Source organism: Hydra vulgaris, chromosome 11, assembly GCF_038396675.1.
Source record: "Hydra vulgaris chromosome 11, alternate assembly HydraT2T_AEP".
In the NCBI taxonomy this organism is placed as follows: Eukaryota; Metazoa; Cnidaria; class Hydrozoa; order Anthoathecata; family Hydridae; genus Hydra; species Hydra vulgaris.
In genome coordinates this window covers 5,526,852-5,551,516 of record NC_088930.1, presented here as the reverse complement: position 1 = coordinate 5,551,516, position 24,665 = coordinate 5,526,852, and the positions used below count along the sequence as shown (strand labels likewise).

At 28.7% G+C, this 24,665-nt stretch overlaps 1 protein-coding gene across 2 annotated transcripts in view; it reads right to left on the bottom strand.

The window, feature by feature from the left end:
• Positions 1-243: 243 nt before the first annotated feature.
• Positions 244-24,665, bottom strand: part of LOC100205449 (box C/D snoRNA protein 1) — a 53,485-nt gene continuing 29,063 nt past the window's right edge. Inside the window, exons 6-10 of one of the 2 annotated variants that reach the window (XM_065809873.1) lie at positions 15,703-15,768; positions 12,139-12,219; positions 11,327-11,413; positions 11,043-11,173; positions 244-466 (exon numbers count right to left, since the gene is read on the bottom strand). In XM_065809873.1, coding sequence (XP_065665945.1) covers positions 321-466; positions 11,043-11,173; positions 11,327-11,413; positions 12,139-12,219; positions 15,703-15,768 — 511 coding nt within the window. In that variant the 3' untranslated portion in view covers positions 244-320. The remainder of the gene's footprint in view (positions 467-11,042; positions 11,174-11,326; positions 11,414-12,138; positions 12,220-15,702; positions 15,769-24,665) is intronic. The other variant, XM_065809874.1, reaches the window with a different exon arrangement.

Below are 24,665 nucleotides of genomic sequence, written 5' to 3'. Positions count from 1 at the left end.
ATATATATGGATATATATATATATATATATATATATATATATATATATATATATATATATATATATATATATGTATATATATATATATATATATATATATATATATATATATATATATATATATATATATATGGATATATATATATATATATATATATGGATATATATATATATATATATACAATTATATAAATATAATAAATAATTATATAAATATCAATTATTCATTTACTTCATTCAATCTGAAACTAACTATTAGGCTTTTTTATCAAAATAAAAAATACTAACAATAATAAAAAAATGAATAAAAAAAAACTTTATTACAAAATATTTTCACTTTTAAGAAATAGTTTATTAGAGTTCATATCTCGAAGAACATCCTCCAGAGTTTTCTTAGAAATTTCTTCGTCACTCGATGAATCGCTGGACGACTCATCTGATTCTTTTTTCACGTTTAACAAATTATCTAAATATTTAATTTGTAAATATAAACACTTTCCTTTTTTTATTGTAAAAATAAAATTCAAATTTACTTATAAATATTAAAAAAAAAATTAATAGTTGGAAATAATTTATTTTTTATTAAACCTCAAATATATATATATATATAAATATATATATATATATATATATATATAAATATATATATATATATATATATATATATATATATATATATATATATATATACATATATACACACACACATATATATATGTATATATACATATATATATATATATATATATATATATACATATATATATATATACATATATATATATACATATATATATATATACATATATATATATATATATACATATATCTATATATATATATATATATATACATATATATATATATATATATATATATATATATATATATATATATATATATATATATATATATATATATATAAATTGGAGATTTAATATGAGATGCTAAATTATATATAATATATATTTGAACAAATAAAACTTTGTATTGAAACTTAAGGTTTGATACCTATCGGCAATCATCAGCAAATCATCTAGTTTTTAAAAACCAAGAAAAAACTGTTAAAAGTACAAAAAAACATTAGCAACGATTTCTGATGTCAAAACAAAACATCGCCTAATCACGCGCAGGGAGCACGAAATGAGGGGGGGGGATGTCCCTCTACCCCAAAGCTGTGGATTTGAGTCGGCACATTTTGAACTTTAAATGGCAAATATCAAACACCGAGGACCTTTTTGGTTACAAGAGAGACCTCTTCGGGATAACCCTGAATACCTGTGTCAAATTGGGTAAGAAGTATTTGTTTCTATGCTAAATAAATAGTTAATAATACTGAAGAAAAATTATATGAGAAATATTTTTTTCAAAAAATAAAATCATTTTTATTTAAATAAAAATTAAGCATAAAAAATAGGAGCCAATTTTTTTTTACTTGTCTTGTCACACCCTGTAAATATCCATGGCTAACATCACCCGAAAGGACCGAACAAATCCTTTTAGATGGGCATTATATAGACCTAGTGTGGACATTTAGAGCTGTTTTTGAAATCTTTTAACTACGTCCGAGCCATTTTTTTCATTTTTAAGTTATATAGTGAAAATAACCAAAATCCAAGATTTTCCAAAAAAATAAACAGCTCAAAATCAACACTTACAATGCAAAGCTTGTTAAATGTTCAGTTGAACACAGGACTATCCAACACGGGAATGCGACAACTTGCCTCAACACTTAACAAAGCAACAGAAACTCGACTAGTTGAGCCATTTTTCCAGCAAAAGTTTGCTGCTGTAGGAAAATCGTTGAATGATTTCTTTCAACTATCAGTTGTCAACATTTCAGCAGAAAAAGGAAAAGCTGAAGAGAAGAGAACAATCATTCACTGCAAAAATCTTGAGGACTTAACCAACAAGGTGTTGTTGTCAAGGGAATACGGCTCCAATCATTTTGTCAAGCTTGGCATTGATGGAGGAGGATCATTCTTGAAAATGAGCTTAGCAGTTATCAAGGTAACTGATGAAGATGATGAAACAAGAAGTCCTCAACAAAAAAGTCTTCGCTTGCTGACAAACTCATCTGCCCGAGACACAGGTGTCAAACGGCAGCTCATAGTTGCCATCGCTGAAAATATTTCTGAAACATATGAGAACGTCAAATTGATGATGAACATCATTCAATTAAATGATGTTTCTTTCTGCATTTCATGCGATCTCAAGATGGCCAACATCATTTGCGGAATTCAATCCCATTCAAGCAAACACCCTTGTTGCTGGTGCAACATTGATTCTGACAATCTCTCAGAATGTGGAACATCCAGAAGTTTCGGATCAATCAAGGAGAGATTTGAAGCCTATGTTGCAGCTGGATCGGATACAAAATCAGCAAAAAATTTTGACAATGTAATCCATCCACCACTGATTAAAATGGATGACTCAACACTCATTTTGGATGTGATTCCACCAATGGAACTCCATCTTCTTCTTGGAATTGTCAATCATCTTTTCAAGAATCTTTCTGATTTATGGCCTGGTGCCAAAGAATGGCCAACTTTGCTGCACATTCAGCTCCAGCCATACCATGGCGGACACAACCGAAGCAATGCATTCCAGGTTCAAGGTTCACTGGGAGCGGTACAAGCGCATCCCAACTCATCCAGAATATGGAAAACAACTCTTCAATTGCGTTGTTGACTATAACAGCAAGCATCTGTAACAAACAACACCTACAAACTCAACTTTTTCAGAAATATATGTTTTGGACTAAAAAAAATTAGAAATTGTAAATTTTAGAATTTTTTGAGAAATTTAAAAACTGTTTTTGGATTATGCATTTTGTGAAGAAAGCTTTTAATTCTAGTCTCAAATTTGCAATATGTAAGAATCTGTTTATTTTTTATCATAAATATTGTCCAGACCAAGCAAGTTGTGAAAATATACTTTATGGAATTTTACACTTTGTGGTTATTTTACCATAGAACGTTAAAATGAGAAAAATGGCTCTGACAAACTTTTGGATGTTTGAAATGACTTAAAATTATTTTATTATGATCTCTATATACCTACAACTTAAAAAAATCACTGTAATTTATGATTTTGAGCTGTTTATTTTTTTGGAAAATCTTGGATTTTGGTTATTTTCACTATATAACTTAAAAATGAAAAAAATGGCTTGGACGTAAAAAAAAGATTTCAAAAACAGCTCTAAATGTTCACACTAGGTCTATATAATGCCCATCTAAAAGGATTTGTTCGGTCCTTTCGGGTGATGTTAGCCATGGATATTTACAGGGTGTGTTGTATATACTTGTCTTGTATGGTGCTTTCAAATCCCGATTATAAAATTTTAGAAAATAATATACGTTCGTAAAAAAAAAATTTCTTTTACTTTATAGAAAACAATCAAATTTGGTGTCACACTTGAAAGAATTTGAACACATTTTGGACAAATTTGAACTTTCTTGATAAAATAATCTAAAACTCAAAACCTTTGAACTGACAGCAAAACTGAATCAATTGACACTATTAGTAATGCACAGTTGTAACTTTATTTTTTTAACAATTTAGATGCCTGTTTAAAAATTAACTTTTGTTTGATTATTTGTAGAGATTTGGTTCTTAAATACTATTACAATAATTGAGTCAATAGTAAGTGCAACATATAAATCTGACTTAGACAATTACCGTTAAAATTGTTCTATTGAAAGGAGTACTAAAATTTTGAATTTCTATTAGTCCAAACTCCTTTGCTTTGTATTAATGCACACAAAAAATTTTCTCTTCAGTCCTGATTAAACTGAGTTGTCAAACAAAATTTCCAATTTTAATATAATATAAAAAATTTTCACGCAGTATATACAGTCAAATCAGAAGAAACTTGATAGCTAAATATTTAAAAATATTGTGTTGCAAGTTTTAATTGCATAGCTAATATTGATTCTGAATATAATCCTGAAACAACAACCATTCAATTTAGGAGCAAATTGCACAGCATAAACCTTGACAGAACTAAAGAATTTTTGCAGATGCTTCCATGGGATTATTTTATCTTCCAAAAAAATATCATAAAAATATTGCATTCAAGTATTTTTAATTTTTTTTAGATGCAAATACCATTTATGCTACTGTAGTTCAGGGGTGGATCCAACATTTTTTGGTCTTTGAGATAGCTAACTTCCAGACATGGAGAAAACTCCAAACATATATATACTTAAACATATATTTATACTTATGTCAAATAGGATGCTTTGCAAAAAACTGCAATGATTGAAGCCTGAAAACAAAAAAGCTCAACCAAGCGTTAACTATCAAGACTCCACCAAGCATTAACTATCACAAAAAGTGCAAGTTTAAACCTAAACTGCTCGTCTCGCTGTTTCTGACAAAGGTATTTCCAATCCATTTTTCATCCTCAGTGGCCTTGCAGTCAGCAAAGCCATCTATAAAATGGATTATATTAGGGGAAGATTAGTACTGTTCATCAATGCTCATCATGCCGATGGTAATTATGTATATTAGCTGGACCTGGCCTCATCGCCTTATGCAAAAACCGTGACTGCCTGCTATGATATGGTCAAAAAGGTTGATAGACTGCCAGTCGTACTAGAGTGTCGCCCAATTGAAGACTTTTAGGCTATTTCGAAAGGCAAAGTGTATGAGGGTAACCGGCAAGCAAAGACATGAAGCAACTACAAACCAGTATAGAGTTTTGTCTGAAAAAATCGACCTTAACCATATATTTTTACTTTCTGGGTCAACTCATCTTAGAGTTGGCAGAATCCAAAGAAACAGACTGGTTGAAGACAAACTTAATTAAAATAATCAACTAAAAACTCTGTTTAATGATATTTCTATTTATCTCTACATAAAAAACTATGGGAGTAGTTGCCCTTGAAAGTAAGTCCAGATTTTTAGTAACCAACCGTTATATAAATATATATACTGTGTACACAGTATTTATTTTTATGGCAGCACTTTGACGCAAGCTTGGTTCCTTTATTGAGCCAATTTAATGGTAACGTAATAATGTGGTATTTTTCTGTCATAATATATATATATATATATATATATATATATATATATATATATATATATATATATATATATATATATATATATATATATATATATAAATTATATAATATATAACATTTAAATTATTAGAGAAAATATAAAAACCACCATAAAACTTAAGAATACTAACATTGTTAGAATTTTAAGGATCCACTTGGCTCTTGTTTTTAAATATTGTTCTACCTACTTTTTTATACTTATATATAAATAAAAGATAAAAAAATACGTTCAATTTTGAGTCCTGGAGAATGCAAATGCAAAATATAAAATTATTTGAAGCCATCGATGAACATTTTACTAATTACAAAACTTAGGTTTGAATGATCGAGACCTTTTGATCGAGAGTATTTCATTTCTAAACCTTTATTTTTGCATTCCCATACAAATTTTGAAAGTTGAATGGAGTTGAATGAAGTTGAATGAAGATGAATGAGTTGAATGAAGTTGAATGAAGTTGAATGAAGTTGAATGAAATTGAATGAGTTGAATGAAGTTGAATGAGTTGAATGAAGTTGAATGAAGTTGAAATTTTGAAAGTTCAATGGAGTCAAGGTGAACTTAAATAAAAGTTTCATAAACAAGTGAACTTTCATAAACAAAAGAATTTTTATGGTTATACCACCTGTCTTTGAAAGTTTTTTCAGTAAGCTTAATTAGTTTTTTTACAACTATTACTGCAGGCATTTTTCAAAACGCCTTAATATGCTTATTACATATTTCGAGAAAAACGCAATTAAAAAAAATTATTAGGAGAAACTCTTAGTAATATGTTTTTTGAAACTAATAATTTCTATGAATTTTTTCAGAACTCTTTCAAAATATGTATTCAATAACGTTTGTAGACATCTAAACTAGCTTATTTTGTAAAAAAGACAAAATTGATTTTTTTTTACCTTATAGCGCTTTAAAAAACGGCATACATTTTTGAATTTGACTAAAACTTGATTTAGGCGAAGCATGGGAGTAATTTATATTTTTGAAATAAACTGTAATAAAAATAATAAAGTAATTTATATTTGCTTCCTATTTTTTAATATCATATTATTTAAATAATAATGAAGGAGAAGAGTTGCTCTGAAAATGGGACAATCTTTTCCCAGACCCCAATTATTTAGGGATTGCCTTAAATACTTGCCATATGCAAAAAAAGTCATTACAATCATATTTACAATGTGATTGTAGAGATATTTAGATTTTGGAGCTTCACAACTTAATTTTGCCCCAGGGCCCGGAGCCAGGTTGGTATGACCCTGTATGAAATTATTTATGAAAATCACAAGCATTGAGTAAACAAAAGAAAAAAAAAATTAATAAATTACATAATCAAAAGTTTAATTAGGTATAAATAACAGTAACATGCTTTAAATAAAACTTTAAGAGAGTAAACAAAAAACTAGGTAGTAGTTATAATAGTACATACTTTTGTTATTAAATGAACAAACAAAAATTAAAAATTAAATAATAATAAGTTAAACCAAATGAAAAGTAGGAAGTTCATAGTCCATTAAACCGACTATTCGATTTCTCATAGTCAACTAATTTGTATTTCGACTAGTCAACTTTTAGTTTTTTAAGTCAAAGTCGATGACAACAATAAGCCTAATGTAATAATGCCTTATTCTTTTTTATGAGTTTTTACATTGCAAATATAAATAAGTTTTTTTGTAAGGCATTTTCCATTGAGTGGGTATTGGGTAATTTGTTGGCAATTGCATAATTGATTGGTATATTTATAAGAATTAAATAGTATATTTTTATTATGAGAAGTAATAATACTCTTGATGTTTGGAAAGCAGCTATAACTAACCTTTAAGTTGTTCCAGTTAAAAAGTTTGTGAAATTTGTGACCTTTAGGAAAACATTTATCGATTGTACTCAAAAATGTTTTCGCTATGCTTATTCTGACGTTGAGTGAATAAGGGAGGAAGGGGGATAAAAACCAGAGCTCTATCAAAAGCTTCTTTGCTTGAAGATATATTACTGATGCGATTCAAGATCATTTTAAGCATCAACTTAATGATGTTTGGTAGACAAAAATAACAGATTGCAAATTAAAAAAAAAATTGGCCTGAAAATTTTTAATTATGCAATAAAGATATTAACTTAGTAATTTATTAATTAAAAAACAACTCCTACATCCATCAGATTGCTCAGAAAGCTAAAGAATAGCTAGGAAATGCCATTAGTTGGAAATCATCATCCAAGATAGGAACAGACTATATAAGTTTATATGAACTAAGTTCTTTCTATCAGGGTAACAAAGTACCAAGCTTCTTCCGTCATCAAACCCCTGTTTGTCAAGAATATAACAAACAGGATAAATTTATTGATGTTTCAACTAACTCATAAGAAACAAATTTAATAAGTTTAAAGAAAGTTAATTTTAACAGAGGAGAGAGAAAGTGCCAACAACATTGCACCTTTTGTGGCAATGTTTTACATTTTTTGGTTTCTGAAGTCATCAAAGCATCATCTAATTACCTTAAAGCTATTTAAATAGCCAGAGAAGAAGATGAAATATAAAGCAAAAGTCTCAAAAATTATCTTCTTAGACATATGTAATACTTGGCTAAAAATGTTGTTATTGTATCACTTGCAGGTCCAGGCTTAACTAATGGTGAGAAATTCCTAATGATATAGTAACTTATCCAGAGGAAATTTCTTACTTTGAAATAAACCAATCTAAGATCATAGATAACATACTCATTAAAAAAAACACTTACTTACATGTAAGTAAGTGTTTTTTTTAATGAGTATGCTATCTATTGGGATGTAACAGCAGGATGTAACAGGGATGTATATTTTTTCACACTTGATCCTAGTACACAGTTTTGGATTCCTGACAAAACTTGTAGATCTTTATCCCAGCTTCAAGTTATTTTAAAGATTTTGTTTCAAATATTTAGTAATATTTATAAACGCATATTTATGCAACTATGCATAAATATGCATAAACATGCATACTAAGTGCATAAACAATTGCTCTGAAAGAAATATTTGTCTTGTTCATGATTTCCTAACAGACACTCATATTGAAAGTCAAAGACAAAACATCATGGTGCTTGTTAAAGAGAACAGAAAAAGTTTGAACTTGAAAATTAAAATTTGAACAACATAAGTCTTCAGTAAAAATTATTTTGGATGAAGTGGAAAATTTTTTTAATCTTAAATCAAGCAAAAAATATTTTAAAATGAAAAATATTTTTACTTCAGATGATGTTTTATTATTTCAAAATTAGACATTTTGAAGAAAAATAAAACTCTACACCTAACCAGGAATGCAAAGTCTCAAAAAGGACTCCGAATTTAAAAGTCACAAAAAGATTCTTGGTTTTTGATATTTAGCACTAAAAATATAAAAAAGCTTATCGACTACTAATGTAAAAAAAAAAAAAAAGAGAAGACTTTTAGGTTAGAGGAACAAATAATTTTTGAACCCAAAGTCCTTAGGTGTAATGGTAGCAATGACTCCATATATAAAATAAAAACAATAAGTTCTAAGTTGATAAATCTCATTAATTTTTTTCTAATAGTAGATCATAGTAAACCAACATGGTTATAGCTTCTGGACGCCAGAGACCAAGAATTGAAAAAAAAAAAAAGTCGGAGTTTGTTTGTGACTTTGCATCCCTGCACCTAAACTTGGCATTTTTTTTAAAGGTATATAGCCAGAATATATTTTGAACCATTTGATTATGTGAAAAAGTTGTATTTTTGCAACACCCTATTATACAGTAAAATCTCTGCAACTCAAACCTCCAGGGGACCTTATGGTTAGACTAAATGAATGTTCGACTTAAGTGAAGTAAAACCTGTTTTACAGAGATTTTACAATTGTAATTGTTCTTGCTTTCAAGAGAATCTAGAATGTCAGGAATATGTATGTATAAATATGCTCTCCCATTTTCATGTTTTCCTGACTCATACAACCTTCAACTTCTGTCAACTGTTTCCTTGCTCTATAACTCTATTCTTTTTTTTCTAATAACTCCAAACTTAATAGTGGTTGCTTGCAGCTTTGTTGGGAGTGAATCAGAATAATAAAATATGTATATATATATATATCTGTATATGTATAACTATATGTATATATCCCTCAAAATTAGGGGTCAGTATTCAACAATGCTGACCTGTATGTGTCTGAGGTTGACAATTTTTTGTTGACTTCAGAGTTATAAAACTTAATTTCATTTGCTATTTCAAATAAATTAAAAACAGCAAAACAAACTTTTTATTTAAATTATTATAAATAATAATAAACTTTAAAAAGTACACCTTTTCTGCAGAAAAAGAGCTTATAAGAGATTTATATAATGGTTTTTTCTCTCTCCAAAACTCATATCTTTGATAGCTCGGTGGTTTAACACGCTGTCAACAATGTTCTTTTCGTAGGGTTAGCCTCCCATAAGCTTAATCAATTTTTAATTTTTTTTAATCTTATATATTTATAGCCAAATCATATATATAACAAATATAACTTCTAACTGTTAAAATAAAATTTTAAAGTTTTCTCATATTATACAAGATCGTTCATTATACAGCCTGCTAACTTGACTTATGCTAAAGACATTTACAATTACAAACGTTTGTACATAACACTATACAAATGGCAAAACTAAGAAGATGATGATTTCTATTTATTATTTGCATAATTATTTGCTCATAATGCTATTTATTATTTGTTCATAATGTTCATCCCTATTAACTTCGTCATCCAAAAAATATCTAACTTTTAACTGGATCAATATTTAGGCTTTAAGCAGTCCAATCCAACAATTTTATTTCACTTCTTTTTATTTTTTAAACATCTTTGCTTCCAACAAGGCTGGAAGCACTAATTAAAGTTAGAAGTTACTGAAAGAGAAAACATGAAAATTGTAAAGCAAGATAACGATAGATGGACGACTTAAAGGATTGCAAATTATATGAATCAGGATAGCAAGATGAAGGAAGCGAATTCCAAAGAGCTGATGTTTGAGGAAAAAAACTAGACAAATAAGAGTTTTTGGAGCACTTAGGAACAGTCACAGAAAAAGGATGAGACTTAATTGAATGACAAGTAACTTTCTTTGAAAGATGCTTTAACAACCCTACTGGTATGTTTCAGATAATTATCTTGTTGAAAGACAAAATAATCCAGTAATCCAAATTTATTGTCAAGGGCATGAAGATTTTTTTGTGAATTATTTTAAACACCAAGCTCCTGGTAATATTTTTTCACAAAAGTTACCAGCATAACTGAAATGGCCACAAAACAAATGTAAAAAAAAACAATAAACGAAAAAAACAAACCTTATATTGGTTTTAAAGTTTATTTGCAAAAGGATTTAATTTTCATTCGATCTTTTGAAATTCTTTAATTTGAATTTACTTTTTATTGAATTTACAGATCATTCCAAATTCAATTCCAAATTTAAGTGGCTTTGAAAAGCACAAAGTTTTTACAAAGTCAACGCATTTAATTTTATATTTTTTTAAAAATGGCAACTCTTTTTCTAATATGCATAAAAGCATGCAGAGATATTGTATTTTTTATTTATAAATTCTTGTTTAGTTTCTATAATTACTGAAACAAGTTGGAGCCCTCAGAGAATATTTCAAACCACCCAGTCAATATATAAATGAAAGTGCACAAACCTGCTCGCAGCTTTTTAAATTCTTTAATGTTTAACTTTAAAATTAATTTTAAATTAAATTTATAATTTAAAAAAAAAAAAAAAATCAATATTAAGTGTCAAATAATGAAAATAAGAGATAAAAATAAAGAAAAGAAAAAACAAAAATAAAGAAAAAACCTTAGAAGAAACTAAATATACAGAAATATATAAAACAATGATGAAATATTCCATAAAAACAATTTAAAAAGTCATTAATAAATAGAAACATATTCAAATATATATATATATAACTTGTCTTCCCCCTTATTTTCTTTTTTAAATACTAAATGGTAAAATATGCCTTAGTTTTTGTACCTTGCGTAAACAACTGATTTCGAATGCGACCAGCATTAGATGACAAAACAACCTTGTATTCAGGATACTCCAGAATAGACATGTTTTTTAAAGATTCTTTTACAGTACTATCTATATTTACTTCAGTGAACCTATGAAATGAAAATTTCAGTGAATACATGAAATAAAAACTTCAGTGAAAAATAGTGTATTTGGGTGTGCAGTGGGATAGGCATAAGGTGCAGTGGGTGTAAGGTTATTCAAGTCAACTTAACAAAAAAAATCATTAAAAAAAAAACAACAACCTTTTATTGTCTTGACCTTGCTCGAGCTCATGTTTGAAGAATAACAAAATTTTTTTATCCAACTGACAGTTAGTGTACTCAAAAAACCTAAACGTTTTAAATAGTATTAAAGATTAAATAGTAAATATTAAACTTCAACACATAATTTGATGAACACTGAAAATGAACGCATGAAATTGGTGTGCAAAATGTAACTAAAATTAAATTTTTCTTCTATAAAACACATTTTACAAAACCAAAACGATCAAAAATTTAAACGATCTTATAAATCTTACTGAAGCTTGCTCATAACTATAACAAGACTCTAAAATCTCCTTAGTCTTTGTGACCTTTTTTAATTGTTTAATATTTACCTCACCAAAGCCAAGGGAGGGAGAGGTTAATATAGTTAAGAGGATTATTATTGAAATATCTATTTTTTTTATTACTTCTTTCTTAACCTTTCAACTCCAAATCACAAACCTTAACAAAATTTCTGAGCAGAAAGACCTCAAGTACTGCACATCCATGTGGCATGGTGGGTTTGAACTCTGAATCCCTTTTTAGCTACCTTTAAACTTGTTAACAATATTGATTTTTCTAATATATCTACTGTTATACAGAAAGAAATCTCTTTTTACTAATTGGATAACTTATGGCACTCATGTAACTTGATTGGCTGCTTCAACGAAAAAGGAGATGACCTGACATTTTATATAAATAACTACTTTTAATAAGTTAATTAAAAATTATACATTTTTGCATTACAAAAAAATTTAAAAATAATAACATAATTATACAAAGGATATAAAAATTTAGTAATTATACTTTACTTTAGTTTATTTTCAGGTAAGACTCTTTCTTTATCTATAAAAGGTGATAAAATATCTTTAAAAGTTTCTTTCTCTGAATGTCTAAAATTAAAAAAAAAATTTTCACCTTTATTAATAATAACTTTTTTTATCTTTCAATCACATATGTCTGTTGCCAAGCAACAAAAATTAAAGCTTTATTTTAGAATAATATTTCTGTATTTCTATAAACTAATATCTTTTAAATTCATTATATAGAAAGAAAAATGAAACTATTAGTTAAGAAAACCAAAAAATCCATTAACACTAAGCTAAGCGAGTATCATGAAAAAAATTTCTCTTAACTGAAGTGCCTTTCATGATTTGCAGCAATGTCTTGATCGGCAGCATGATGAAAAACTACAGGGTTCCCAATATAATTTTAAAAGTTTTTCCCTACATTTTCTCTGAGTAAGGAATGTTCTTCCCTGAGTACAGTGGAACAGAATTTACTTTAAATACACAAAATTAATAACTAATTAAATATTAGGTAAATACAAATATTTACAAAATATGGCATAAGTAATAATATGAGGCTTCTTATGAGATTTATAATATCTCTTATGAAAGTGATATTTGATTGCTATGGATACTTAATGTTGCATAGCAACAACTTATTTTCGGTAGTAGTAGATGTTTTATGTGTGCTATATAGACTATAATTAGTTTGAGCATTAATATGAGATTTGTGCTTTTTATGAGGGGATATTTTTTATTAGGATGCTATAAATTTTTATGGACACCTATTTTTATGGACACCTAATTTTGCATAGCAGCAACCTATTTTAATACTTGCAGATTTTTTATGAGTGCTATATTCACTAAGTTTGGCAAGAGTTCCAATACGAAGTTGCACTTTATATAAAAATATTAATTTTTTTTATTTAGTTGCTATGGATACCTATATTGTTTAACAACTAGATACTTTTGAATAAATTTTTATCCAATTTTGAATTGTCTTATTTTAATTAACAATTAAATATTAAAGTAATTAATTTCAGGTAAAGATTTATGTAATTAATATTAAAGTTAAAAAATAGTGCATGAAAACATTGACATTTTGAAACACATCAACAATTTATAAAACATACATGCATAAAACAAGAAACCATATTTTGTGCCAATTGACACATTTAAATAATAAGATTAAACTTTTATGATATGTCTATTCTTATGTTAGTTTATTACAGCTTAAAATAACATTGGAATTCATAACTGTGGCTAAGTATTACTTTTTAAATATTAATTTGTAATAAAATGACAATCAATACTGTTGTTACACAAAAATACTTAAAAAAAAAATGTGTAACAATGTGAACAAAAAATTGTCATTTTATTACAATTTAATTGTTGTTCCAGAAGGATAATTAAAAATTTAATTAATATTTTCCATATTTAAATTTTATATATATATATGTATATATATACATATACATATATATATACACACACACACATATATATATATATATATATATATATATATATATATATATATATATATATATATATATATATATATATATATATATATATATATATATATATATATGTATGTGTGTGTGTATATATACATATATCACTTAAAATTCACAAAATAGAAATTTTTCAATAAAATAGTTTCAATAAGACACTTAGTTTGTGGTGGCATATCCATTTGGCTTTAAAACAGCATCACAGCGACAAGGCATTGAATCTACTAAATGAATGAGAACATCTTGAGGAATATCATACCAACATTCTTCAATCAAAGCATATAAATGGTCTTTGTTGGTTGTTTTTCTATCAACTATTTGCCGGTCAATGTACTCCCAAAGATGCTCAATAGGATTGAGATCTGTGCTCTGTGAAGGCCATTCAAGAACTTTGATTTTTTGTGATTTAAAATATTCCTTAACAAATCTGGGACAATGATTTGGATCATTATTTTGTTGTAAGATCCATTTGCAAGTCATTTTATACTTTGCGTGTGGAGCATAAGATTCTTTATGATGATCAATTTGTTTCTCCACGCAGCGGCCTTGTTAGTCAAGGTTCGTATTTTGGAGATATAGAGTTGAGAGAGGGTTATAACCACAATTAAGTAGCCTTCTTGTCTGTAGTGGCCTTCACAGCCTTAAAGAGGTGAATCAACAAAAAAAAAAAACTCTCTAGTTATAATATGTTCTATATGATGAATGGGACCCACATTGTCACAATTAAACACCCCCAAACCATAACATTTCCTCCTCCATGTTTAACAGTGGGTAACTGATATTTTAGATTAAATCTGTCTCCTATTGGGCGGCCGACTTACCTAATTCTGCTACTATTGAATAGCATAAATTTTAATTCATCAGAAAAAAGGTCTTTTAAACAATCATTAACTGACCAACTAATATGATCTTTTGCAAATTTTATTCTGGTTTTTAAAATTCTTGCAGATATCAGTGGTTTCTTAACTGGATGACAGCCATACAAATTAATTTATCATAATCAATGTTTAGTTCTATCGACGCTACAGTTTGTGGCATGAAACTAATGCATAAATGAATTAATTTCGACAGGAGTCTTACAAGGATTATTCTTAAAAAACTTACTAATAATCTATGAGTCTTTTCAGTTGAAACTTTAGGTCTTCCAAAGCGAGGTTTGTTTTCAATAGTTTTGCGCAGATGTAACCTTTTATCAGAAAAACAAGAGAAATGTGTAAAGCCAAGATTCATTGATATTAGTAATGCATTAAAAGATTTAGCTAGTTCAGGGTTGATACCTTGGTTGGGGATAGGAAAAGTACACTTAATACTTTATCAAATTGTTGCTCTCACATTTTGGGCGGGAAGAGGAGTAGAAAATATAAATCTTTTATTCTTAAGCATCATAAGACAACAGACACTTTCAGAAAAAAAAATCATCAAAGAAAATCATTTGACTGTGACAAAAGAGCCTAGAGGTCGCTACCTTACTCATTATACACCAGAGCCTTAGTCAGAAATATCTAAACCAGTCAAACAATGTGCTATTGGACTATTCAGTTTGATTCTGAAGTAGCAGTTCTTAAATTTAGTAGATTGTCTCACAGTTGATGGCTTACTTGTGGAATGAGATGCTTGCTTCTACATGAGTAAGCATAATCTTAGAATGCAGAGATCTTAAAACTGTTTGCAACTTCAGTGACACATTTACCCTCCCATGTTCTTATGCAACCTCAAAGCACTTATTGATTGCAAAAAAGAGGTTATTATTGAAAAAGAGGTTATTACTGAATCAGTTTTCACTGCAATCTAGTATTTTGTCCAACTCAACACATTAATAGTTTTTACCTTGGAGTAAAACACAGTAGGGGTTTTGGTACATACATAGAGTTTTGTTTAAAGTTCTGCAAGAAGTTTATGATATGAAGGTTTGTCATACGGATTATGGTATGAAGGTTTGTGAAACCAAAAACGAAACATAAATTACATAAATTTACAACTGGTATAAAATAACTTATCACTAAATATAAAAAGAAGCAACAAAAAAAACGAAAAAAAAAAAAGAAGCAAAAAAAGCAAAAAGAAAACTCACCTAACTATGACGGTTTCATATATTTCTTCAAATACAAATTTTATTGTCCAGTGCAAAGCATCCTCTCTAAAAAATAATCGAGGAAAGCCAAGTAAAGTGTTTTATATAACATAACAAACAATTTAACAATAAAGTGTTTCTAAGATGACAGCTATTAGTTTCTAAATTTTTTTGGTGACCTCAAACATTTTATTGTAACCAAGAATAGCCACCGAAAAAAAAAAAAAAAAAAACTATTAGAAATAACTGCTTCAGATTTGAATCATATAAAGTCATAAATGTATTTAAAAACTGTATCATAAATAAATTAAAAAGCCATACTTTATAAAAACAAATTATAAAAAACATTATTTTCAAATTTATTTAGAGATAAAGAATCAGAAGCTTTTAGACAGGGAAAAAAAAATCCACAAATATTATTTGATTTTCTTGCTAACAAAATTTCCTGATTTTCTTGAACTATTCAGAAGATTAACTTATCTTTAAACCTGAATAATGAAAATAATTTTACCTTGTAAATATTATTTGTATAATCAACCCTTCAATTGTATTAAACTAATCTAGCCGATTAAAGTAAGAAAACTAATTGAGATAGAACAAACCATCCTTAAAAAACAATAAAGATCTGCTCTGTCTTTTAAACTGAACAATATGTTGCTTTAAAGTCTCACAAATAAGCATATTTTAGAATAAGGGATTAACATTAAAAATCAACTAATATAGCTAACCTGATATATCTAATCTAGTAATCTTTTGAGCAACAAAGGTAAGATAAATTGAACAACAAAGGTAAAATCTTTCAAACACAAAGATAAACAAGAACACAGTGCAAAATAAGCAGCATCTAAAATGCAAGACCAATTGACCAGAGATAATATCAATAAAATGGCATCTTAAATAATTGACCAGAGAATGGCAATACGATGGCATCTAATATAATTGGTCAGATAATATCAATAAAATGGCATCTTAAATAATTGACCAGAGAATGGCAATAGGATGGCATCTAAAATAATTGCCTAAAGAATGGTAATAGAATGAATTTAAAATAATTGGCCAGAGAACAGCAATAGAATTGTATCTAAAATGAGTGGCCAGAAAACGACAATAGAATGGCATCTAAAATAATTGGCCAGAAAATGGCAATAGAGAAAATCAAAATATCTATTCAATCAAGAGTTGGTCTAAAGAATAACATTTACAACAAATATTTTCCGAAAAAAATAGGTAAAAATACATTTTTTATTTGGAAGATAAAGCAGGTAAAAGTAGGTTGCAGAAATGGTATGAATACCAAACATATGTATGCCAATGCTCATGTGAAATAAGGATATTTGCCTCCAAAAGATGCTTCAAAAAAAATCTTTTCACATTAGTATGAACATGCAAAAAAAATTTTATTGTATGTTCATACTAATTGTCCCTACATAACAAATATTGAAAATCAATTATAATGATTGTTTATGGAAAATGTGAATTTGCAGTTCTTCTTATGAAAGATGAGAGTAAGTGAAGCAGTCATGGAAGTAGAACAAGAGCATAGGACATAAGATATAGGACGTAAGACATAGGATGTAAGGCATAGGACATAAGACATAGGACATAAGATATAGGTCATCATTAATTGATAGTTGATACTGATAATATTTTATAGTTACAAAAATTGTAAAACTAGTATTTTACAATACTAAAAGTACTTTTGTTTATTTACTTTGAAACTTTTTATAGAGTTGATAAATAAATATAAAAAATTATCACTGCTTTGCTGTAAAAGTCACCCTCAGGTGCCCTTCAAGTGTCTTAACCAAAAGACTAAAAATATAGTCCAAAAAAATGACAGTAACAGCCGAAGAATATTGTGATAAACAATGTTGATAAATGGTGATAAACAATTGTCTCAGATGATTTTCATTGTGCATGGATATGCACAGAAACAACAGAATATATTCATTTTTCTATGATTAAATATGACAAACAAATTACAGGATGAGCTGAAGCACTGGAACATTATATCACAAAAAGTATGTGCTGCTATTTTATGTGCAGTTGTGTTCCTGGTGAATGGTTACAATCAATAATAGTATGGAGTTCAAATAAACATGATAAAGAGGTTATAAAGAAATTAGCTACCCAATTGAACATACAGGTTTTGTTATGATTAAAAGTCTAGAAGTTGGCTGCACAGTACAACTAACGGAACCTCTTCCTAAAACAAAGAAAAAACAGAACTACTTGAGATAACGCCCAGCCTGCAAAAATGAACATAATGACTAGAGATTAACAGTTACAGTAGTGGCAGGAATTATCATTCCTGGATGGAGATGTGAAACGCCTCCAACAGCTATAAGTTTTTGTCAAGTGCAGTTTTTTTCTGTAGTGTATTTCAATGATATTTTATGAAGCTGTTTTATAATGATAAATTTTTATGATAATGTTTTACAATGATATTTTACAATGATGAATTTTTATGATGTTTTACAATGATGATGTTTTACAATGAAGAATTTTTAAGATGCTGTTTGACAACGATGCTTTTACTATATTTTTTTATGATGCTATTTTATAATTATGAATTTTTATGATGTTGTTTTACAATGATAAATTTTTATGTTGTTGTTTTGCTTATTATTTTACCAGATGTTTATTTTTACTGCTGTTTGCAAATTTTCTGTTTCGCTACTTATAACTGTTGATTTTCAAGTATTTCTTCAAAAGACCATTTTGCTTTCCTGCTGTTTTGATGCTGTATCTAAGTTTGAGAATGGGCTTTTTCCTTTCTCATAAGTAATGTTACAAAGATAACACCTGTAACCACTAAAGTGTGTAACATCAAAATGTTAGAAACGAATCAAACAAACTATTTTTAATCAAATGAAGTGTTTGATTAGAAGAAGCGTGAAAAGCTTAAACAGACAAACACGATTACAAGCAATTAGACCAAGACGTGTCAAACAATGTTCTAAAAATTGGTAATTGGTTTTAAGTGAAGAGGTATAAGGTATTAAGTGAAGATTTGAGAAGGTGTAGAAACAAAAGAGAAACCATATAGGCTTAAGTATTGAGTAAGAATTGAATAAGTTAAATATTATATAACCAATATTTATGAATATACAATCAAAAATAGTAACAGTTATGTTAATTGGATAATACATATATTATTAAAGATTATGTTGTAATAACCTAGAAGTAGTTGTTGGATATATTTACCAGAAGTTAATGCATGTGGTTATTATTACCAATTGTTAATCTAACGGAATGGTAAAGATTTAGGATACATTTATAGGAAAAGGAACCATGCATGTAACAGTATATGTATACAAATATAAAAACATACTTAGATCAGCACTTCAACATCATGCTGATTTAGAGGTCATCCATAAATTAAGTCACACAATTTTTAAAGATTTTTGACCTCCTCCCCCCTCATCACAACATCCTAACTCTTTAATAACAATTCCCATTTGAGTCATTGCAAAATTACTAACTCTCTCCCCCTCTCCCTTGCTAGAAGGTGATGTAATTTATGTTCAATTTCTTAGGTAGCTGTGACGGTTGTGAATGCTTTAATGGATTCATTCAATGAGTACATATTATGCATACAAGAAGTAATTGTTGGTAGCTGATAAATCTCTGTTGGCTGCACTTTTGTACAGTCATATACTTTGCCTATAAATAGTCCTGTAGTAACCATTGGTAGGAGGAGCATGCTTAATAAAAGAATTGGAAACATTATCTTCCATAATTTGGTTATATTGAGAAATGGTCTTTGTTACAATTTTCGGGTCGTCTTTTATTTTTTTGTTTCTTTGGGTAAATCATTGTTATTGCAGAGACTTTGCAAACTTTGTGTCCTCTAGATATTTTTGTATTATTTGTTTTTCAAATGTTTTCTTTAGGTTCCCACATATTTTGAAATGATGGGTTACCTTGCAATTTAACCAAGTGGATTTTGCCTTTCCTTCTTCTTTTATTAACTATTTTTTTTATTCTAAATACGTCTGTATTATCAATTCAGCTTTCAGAAGAGCTGTCATCTACTTTATCTGTTTCTGTGTCTTCAGTTATAAATGGCACTTGTTTCTGACTATTATTCTCTGGAGTAAATTCTTTAATTGTTACTATGGCTTTATTGTAGACATCAGTGTCTAAAATTACCTCTGTACTGGGTTTTTCTTTGAAACTAAAACATTGTTTAAGACGAGACACATAAATTGGAGTAGTAAGTTCTTTATTGCTCACACTTTCCACTTTGAAATTAACAGATGACGTTTTCTCAACTAACCAGAATGGGCCATGCTAAGAGCTTACAAGTTTTCTAACTAAACCTTTTTTCGTGACAGGCATGTATATCCACACTTTATTTCTAACCTGAAAAAGATATTCTTTAGTCGATTGATCGTAGTGCAACTTTATTTTGGTTTAGTCTTTGTAAATATTTTTTTTCACAAGATTCTGCGCTAACCATAGATTTGATAGAAGTCATTGAATAAGCAACTCAGTAAGAAGTTTAGAAAGGTCATTTTTAGATAGCAGAGTAGTGTCACACAGTAGTAGAGGATCTCTGCTGTATGTTAATCTAAACAACGCTTCTCCAGTGTTAGTGGATACACTGCTATTTTATGAGTATTCTGGTGCAGGAAGGTGAACATCCCAATCACGTTGATTGAATGCTACATATATGAAAAGACTCTGTGCTAGGACTCCATTAATACATTTCACAAAGCCATCAAGGACATAAATAGAGATTGCAATACCAGAAGTCTTTCTCAATCCCGGAATTCCAGGATTCAAAAACATCAGTCGCGGGATTCAGGGATTGATCCCGGTATTAAAAAACAGTATAACATCTACATAGTATTAAATAGAATAAAAATAGTACATTTTTAACCAAAAATACATTGATTAAATGAAGGCATTTTAAATTACATTGTTTCATGTATGAGAGAAAAACATCTTAATTTAACATGTTAATTAATGTTAATTAATTGTTAGAAATTTTAGAATTAACTTATGTTAGAAGTATGTTATGTTTTATGTGCTTTAAAACGCAACTTAAGAAAGCACAACGCATTTAAAGTTTCATTGTTCAAACTTTTTGGTTTCAAGGTCATTAGAAATAAATAAGCTTTTTCTAAATAATTGCCAAGTGTGCCACCATTTTCAAGTAGTGTCATTTCTTATTGAATTTTTGATAACAATGTCTTATGTCTAACTGGTTGCATCAGTGTTTGTCTTTCTATAATAACACAATCAAGTTTCTCTTCAATACTTAAAGACTCAGGTACCATTTCATGTTCTTTAATCAAATTCAACATATCAGAATCAACTTACGCTCTTACTAGAAGTTTTTTTCTTTAAATTTCAAAAGTTTTTGAAATTTAAAGAAAGTTTTTGAAATTTAAGTCCACTCATATCAGTTCGGCGTTCATGCATACGAACCATTAAATCTGCACATAATTTCTTTGCTTCTGTTTTGTTGATACTGATATTTAGACAATCACCTACCAAGATGTTGTTCTTGGTAGGTCATCTACTAAGAACAACATCTTAGTAGGTCACCTACCAAGATTTTGTTCTAATAATCTTTCTTTTTATAAAGTACATCATTTACAGTCAATTTACATCAGAAGAAAGTCAAAAGAAAAACAAAACTAAACCCAATCTTATTTTTTTGCTGCACTAAATGATTATGAATTGTGTATATTGACATTGGTAGGTTTCTCAATACCATAGCAGTTGAAGAACAAATTACATTAAATAAAAGTCTTCCAGACCCCGTTAGGCGAGTATAAGTACCATGAAGTGTTTTATCTTCCTTTTCATAAATAAAAAAATATTCAATTAATGGTTTAGATTTCTTTTTTGGTGATTTATCTGATGCACTTTCTTAGGTAAAATTAGGTTGGGTTGGACTTTCGACCTGCACATTATGCACCGACAACATGTGTATATGAACCCCTTTTGTTGAACAACCTCTGATTTTTAAAATCTTCTTGCAACTTGGCAAATTAAACATTGCCTGGCTTTCCTCATCCTGTAAAAAATATCTCTAAACAGCTTACTTTTAAGTGTAAAATCCAAATGTGATGCTTGAGACGCATAAACTGTTGTTGTTTTTATAAATATTTTCATTACGCTTTATTTTGTTCAATCTTATAGGGAGCCCTGGGATTAATATTAGACAATCCCGGGATTTTGGGATTATAAAAAAGGCTAGGATTCCGGGATTTCAGGATCCTGGGATTGCAATCGCTAGACATAAGCTAATGCTTTACCACTTGCATCTGAATATACAATGAAAGGTTTCCCATACTCCAAGAAAGCTGAAATAGGTGATGCCGTAAGACATTGTTTGAGTTATTTGAAACTATTCTGTTGCTCAATTTGCAATAATTTAAATAAACTATTTAATGCCAAAACAATGTTTGCAAATCCTTTGATGATTTTTTAATAATTTCTGGATCCTGGTTTAACACCATCCAAGTTAACATAATGTCCCAAAAATTTTACTTTATTTGTGCAGAAGGTACACTTCAATATATTTAATTTTAATCCAGCTTGTCTTATAGCTTTGATTATCATTTGTTTATGATTAAGGTGTTCTTTATACATTTTTCTTTATACGTTATTAAGATACCGTCTAAGTAGAGCATGCAGTTTTTGTTGGAAGGTCATAAAGTATGTAGTTTATCATTCGCAGAAATATTGAAAGTGCATTATTTTGAGAAACCAAAGGACTTTAAATTTATATAATTTTGTTGTGAGAAATAAACGCAGTTTTCTCTTGAGATTCGTTATCAAATTGCACCTGATAATATCGACTTAACAGATCCAATGAAGAAAAATATTTTGCACCATGTAAACATGTCAAGGCTTTCATCAATTAAAGATAGTGGTTAAGTATCCTTTTTTAACGTTATTTAGCTTACGGTAATCAATATATACTCTGAAAGTTCAAATTGGTTCAATGACATGATTTGTTAGTATCTCCTCAATATGCTTGACCAATGTCCATTGAGATTTTTTAAGATGGTAAGCTCTTTGTTTAATTGGCAGAGCATCATCAGTGTCAATATAGTGGTGCACTACATCAGTATGTTCAATTTTGTTGTAACCTTGACCAAAAACATCTTTGTTATTCTTTAGTAAGGTCAATGGTTGGAGACGTTATTCTGGATCCAACATGGCAGCATTAGTCTTTGCATCTAATAAATTTATCAACTTTATTTTAGAGCTCATAATGATATACTGTCATTATGAGCTCTACAGCAGTCTTACTTTTTGTAAAAGTGGTGTATCTGTAGTATACAAGTTAGGTTGGAGTATTCTACTTATAGTTGTTGGGCAGTGGCTGAGACAGTACAGCTTTATCTGGTTTAAGATGCTTATCGGATTGCCACGTCAGATTCACTTGTTGTCGTGTTTTACTATCGGACTTGTCATTCTTGAGTAGGTAGATAAGTGAATTATTTTTCAACAAAGTTTCATGACAGCCACCTTCTTGTTTTCAAGTTCATTAATTTGTGTATTAAGGAGAATTGACGTAATTGCAAATTTGTTGTAATAAGTGACAGAGAAGTCATATTACATATGACTTGGGTGCCACTTATGCGAAGGTTGCTTACTATTGGTCATAAAAGTGTAACTCGGGTGGAGCTGTTATCAATTCTACATAAGGATTTATTTTTCAATTTGTTAGTCAGGCAGCTGCTACCATAGATTGTCTGGAGGGGTTCAAAAGTGCATCAAGCTTGGCTTCGAGTCGGGAGACAGCAGTTTTGTGTCTTGTAGCTTAACAAACACTACTGCAGCTTAATAGTTGACAGGTGACTTATTGTAGTATCTTTTAGTTATACTTATTGTAGGACTTTTAGTTGTATCTGATGTAGTATAGATAGTATAGTACAGTTGACTAATAATTTTAGCAGCTGAAGTGATTTAGATGTCAAAACAATTAGTTAATCGGTTTGACTGGAATGGCAGGAAAATTATGACCATTATATTAAAGAGTTGAAACAGTTGACGCAATGCATTTAAATTTAAACAGGTTGTTTAAATTTAAATGCATTGCGTAATTTAGGTTTCAAACCTTTGATAAACAAATTTAGCATAGTTTCTCCATCTATACTAAGCTGTTGACTCAGCTTATCTAAAGTGTTAATATACAGTATCTGACAAAACATGGTGGACAAACTCAAATTTAGAACATAAGTTGATCAAAAACTAAAAAAAAACTAGTAAAATAATTGAACATATTATTTTTTATGTAGTTTATTATGTTGTTAACAAAATTTAAAACTTTTGAATCATACTAAAAATCACTAAAAAAGTATTATAACACATTTTCCTTAACAAACTACATTTTTCTTTGGACAAAACAAGGTGGACATTTAAAAAATCGACTGAAAATTCAAAAAATAACTTATTATTTTTCGAAAAACTTCAAAAATTAACTTAATATTTGGTAGGACCTCCTTTACTTTTAATTACTGCTTTCATTCATTTAGGCATAGACTCAATTAATGAGTCAACAATTCTCATATCAATCTCTTGCCAGGCCTTCTTGATTTGTTCAAATAATTCCTCAGTGGTCTTCACATTTGCACACTCAATCTTATTGTCAATTATTTCCTAAAATTTTTAGATGGGATTCAAGTCAGGGCTTTGTGCAGGCCACTCCATTATGGTGATATTCTTGTCCTTGAACCATTGTTTTATAATTTTTGACGTATGCTTGGATCATTGTCCTGTTAAAAAAAAACATTTTAGAGGCATCTCCTATTCAGCATGTGGTAACATTACATCTTCCATTATATCTTTGTAAACAAAACGGTTCATAATCCCATTAATTTTGTGAATAGAAATAGTTCTTAGTGCTGAGAAACATCCCCAAACCATAGCAGACATTCCATGCTTAACACTCTTATTGGTATATTTAGTATTGAATCTGGTGTTCTTTGGTC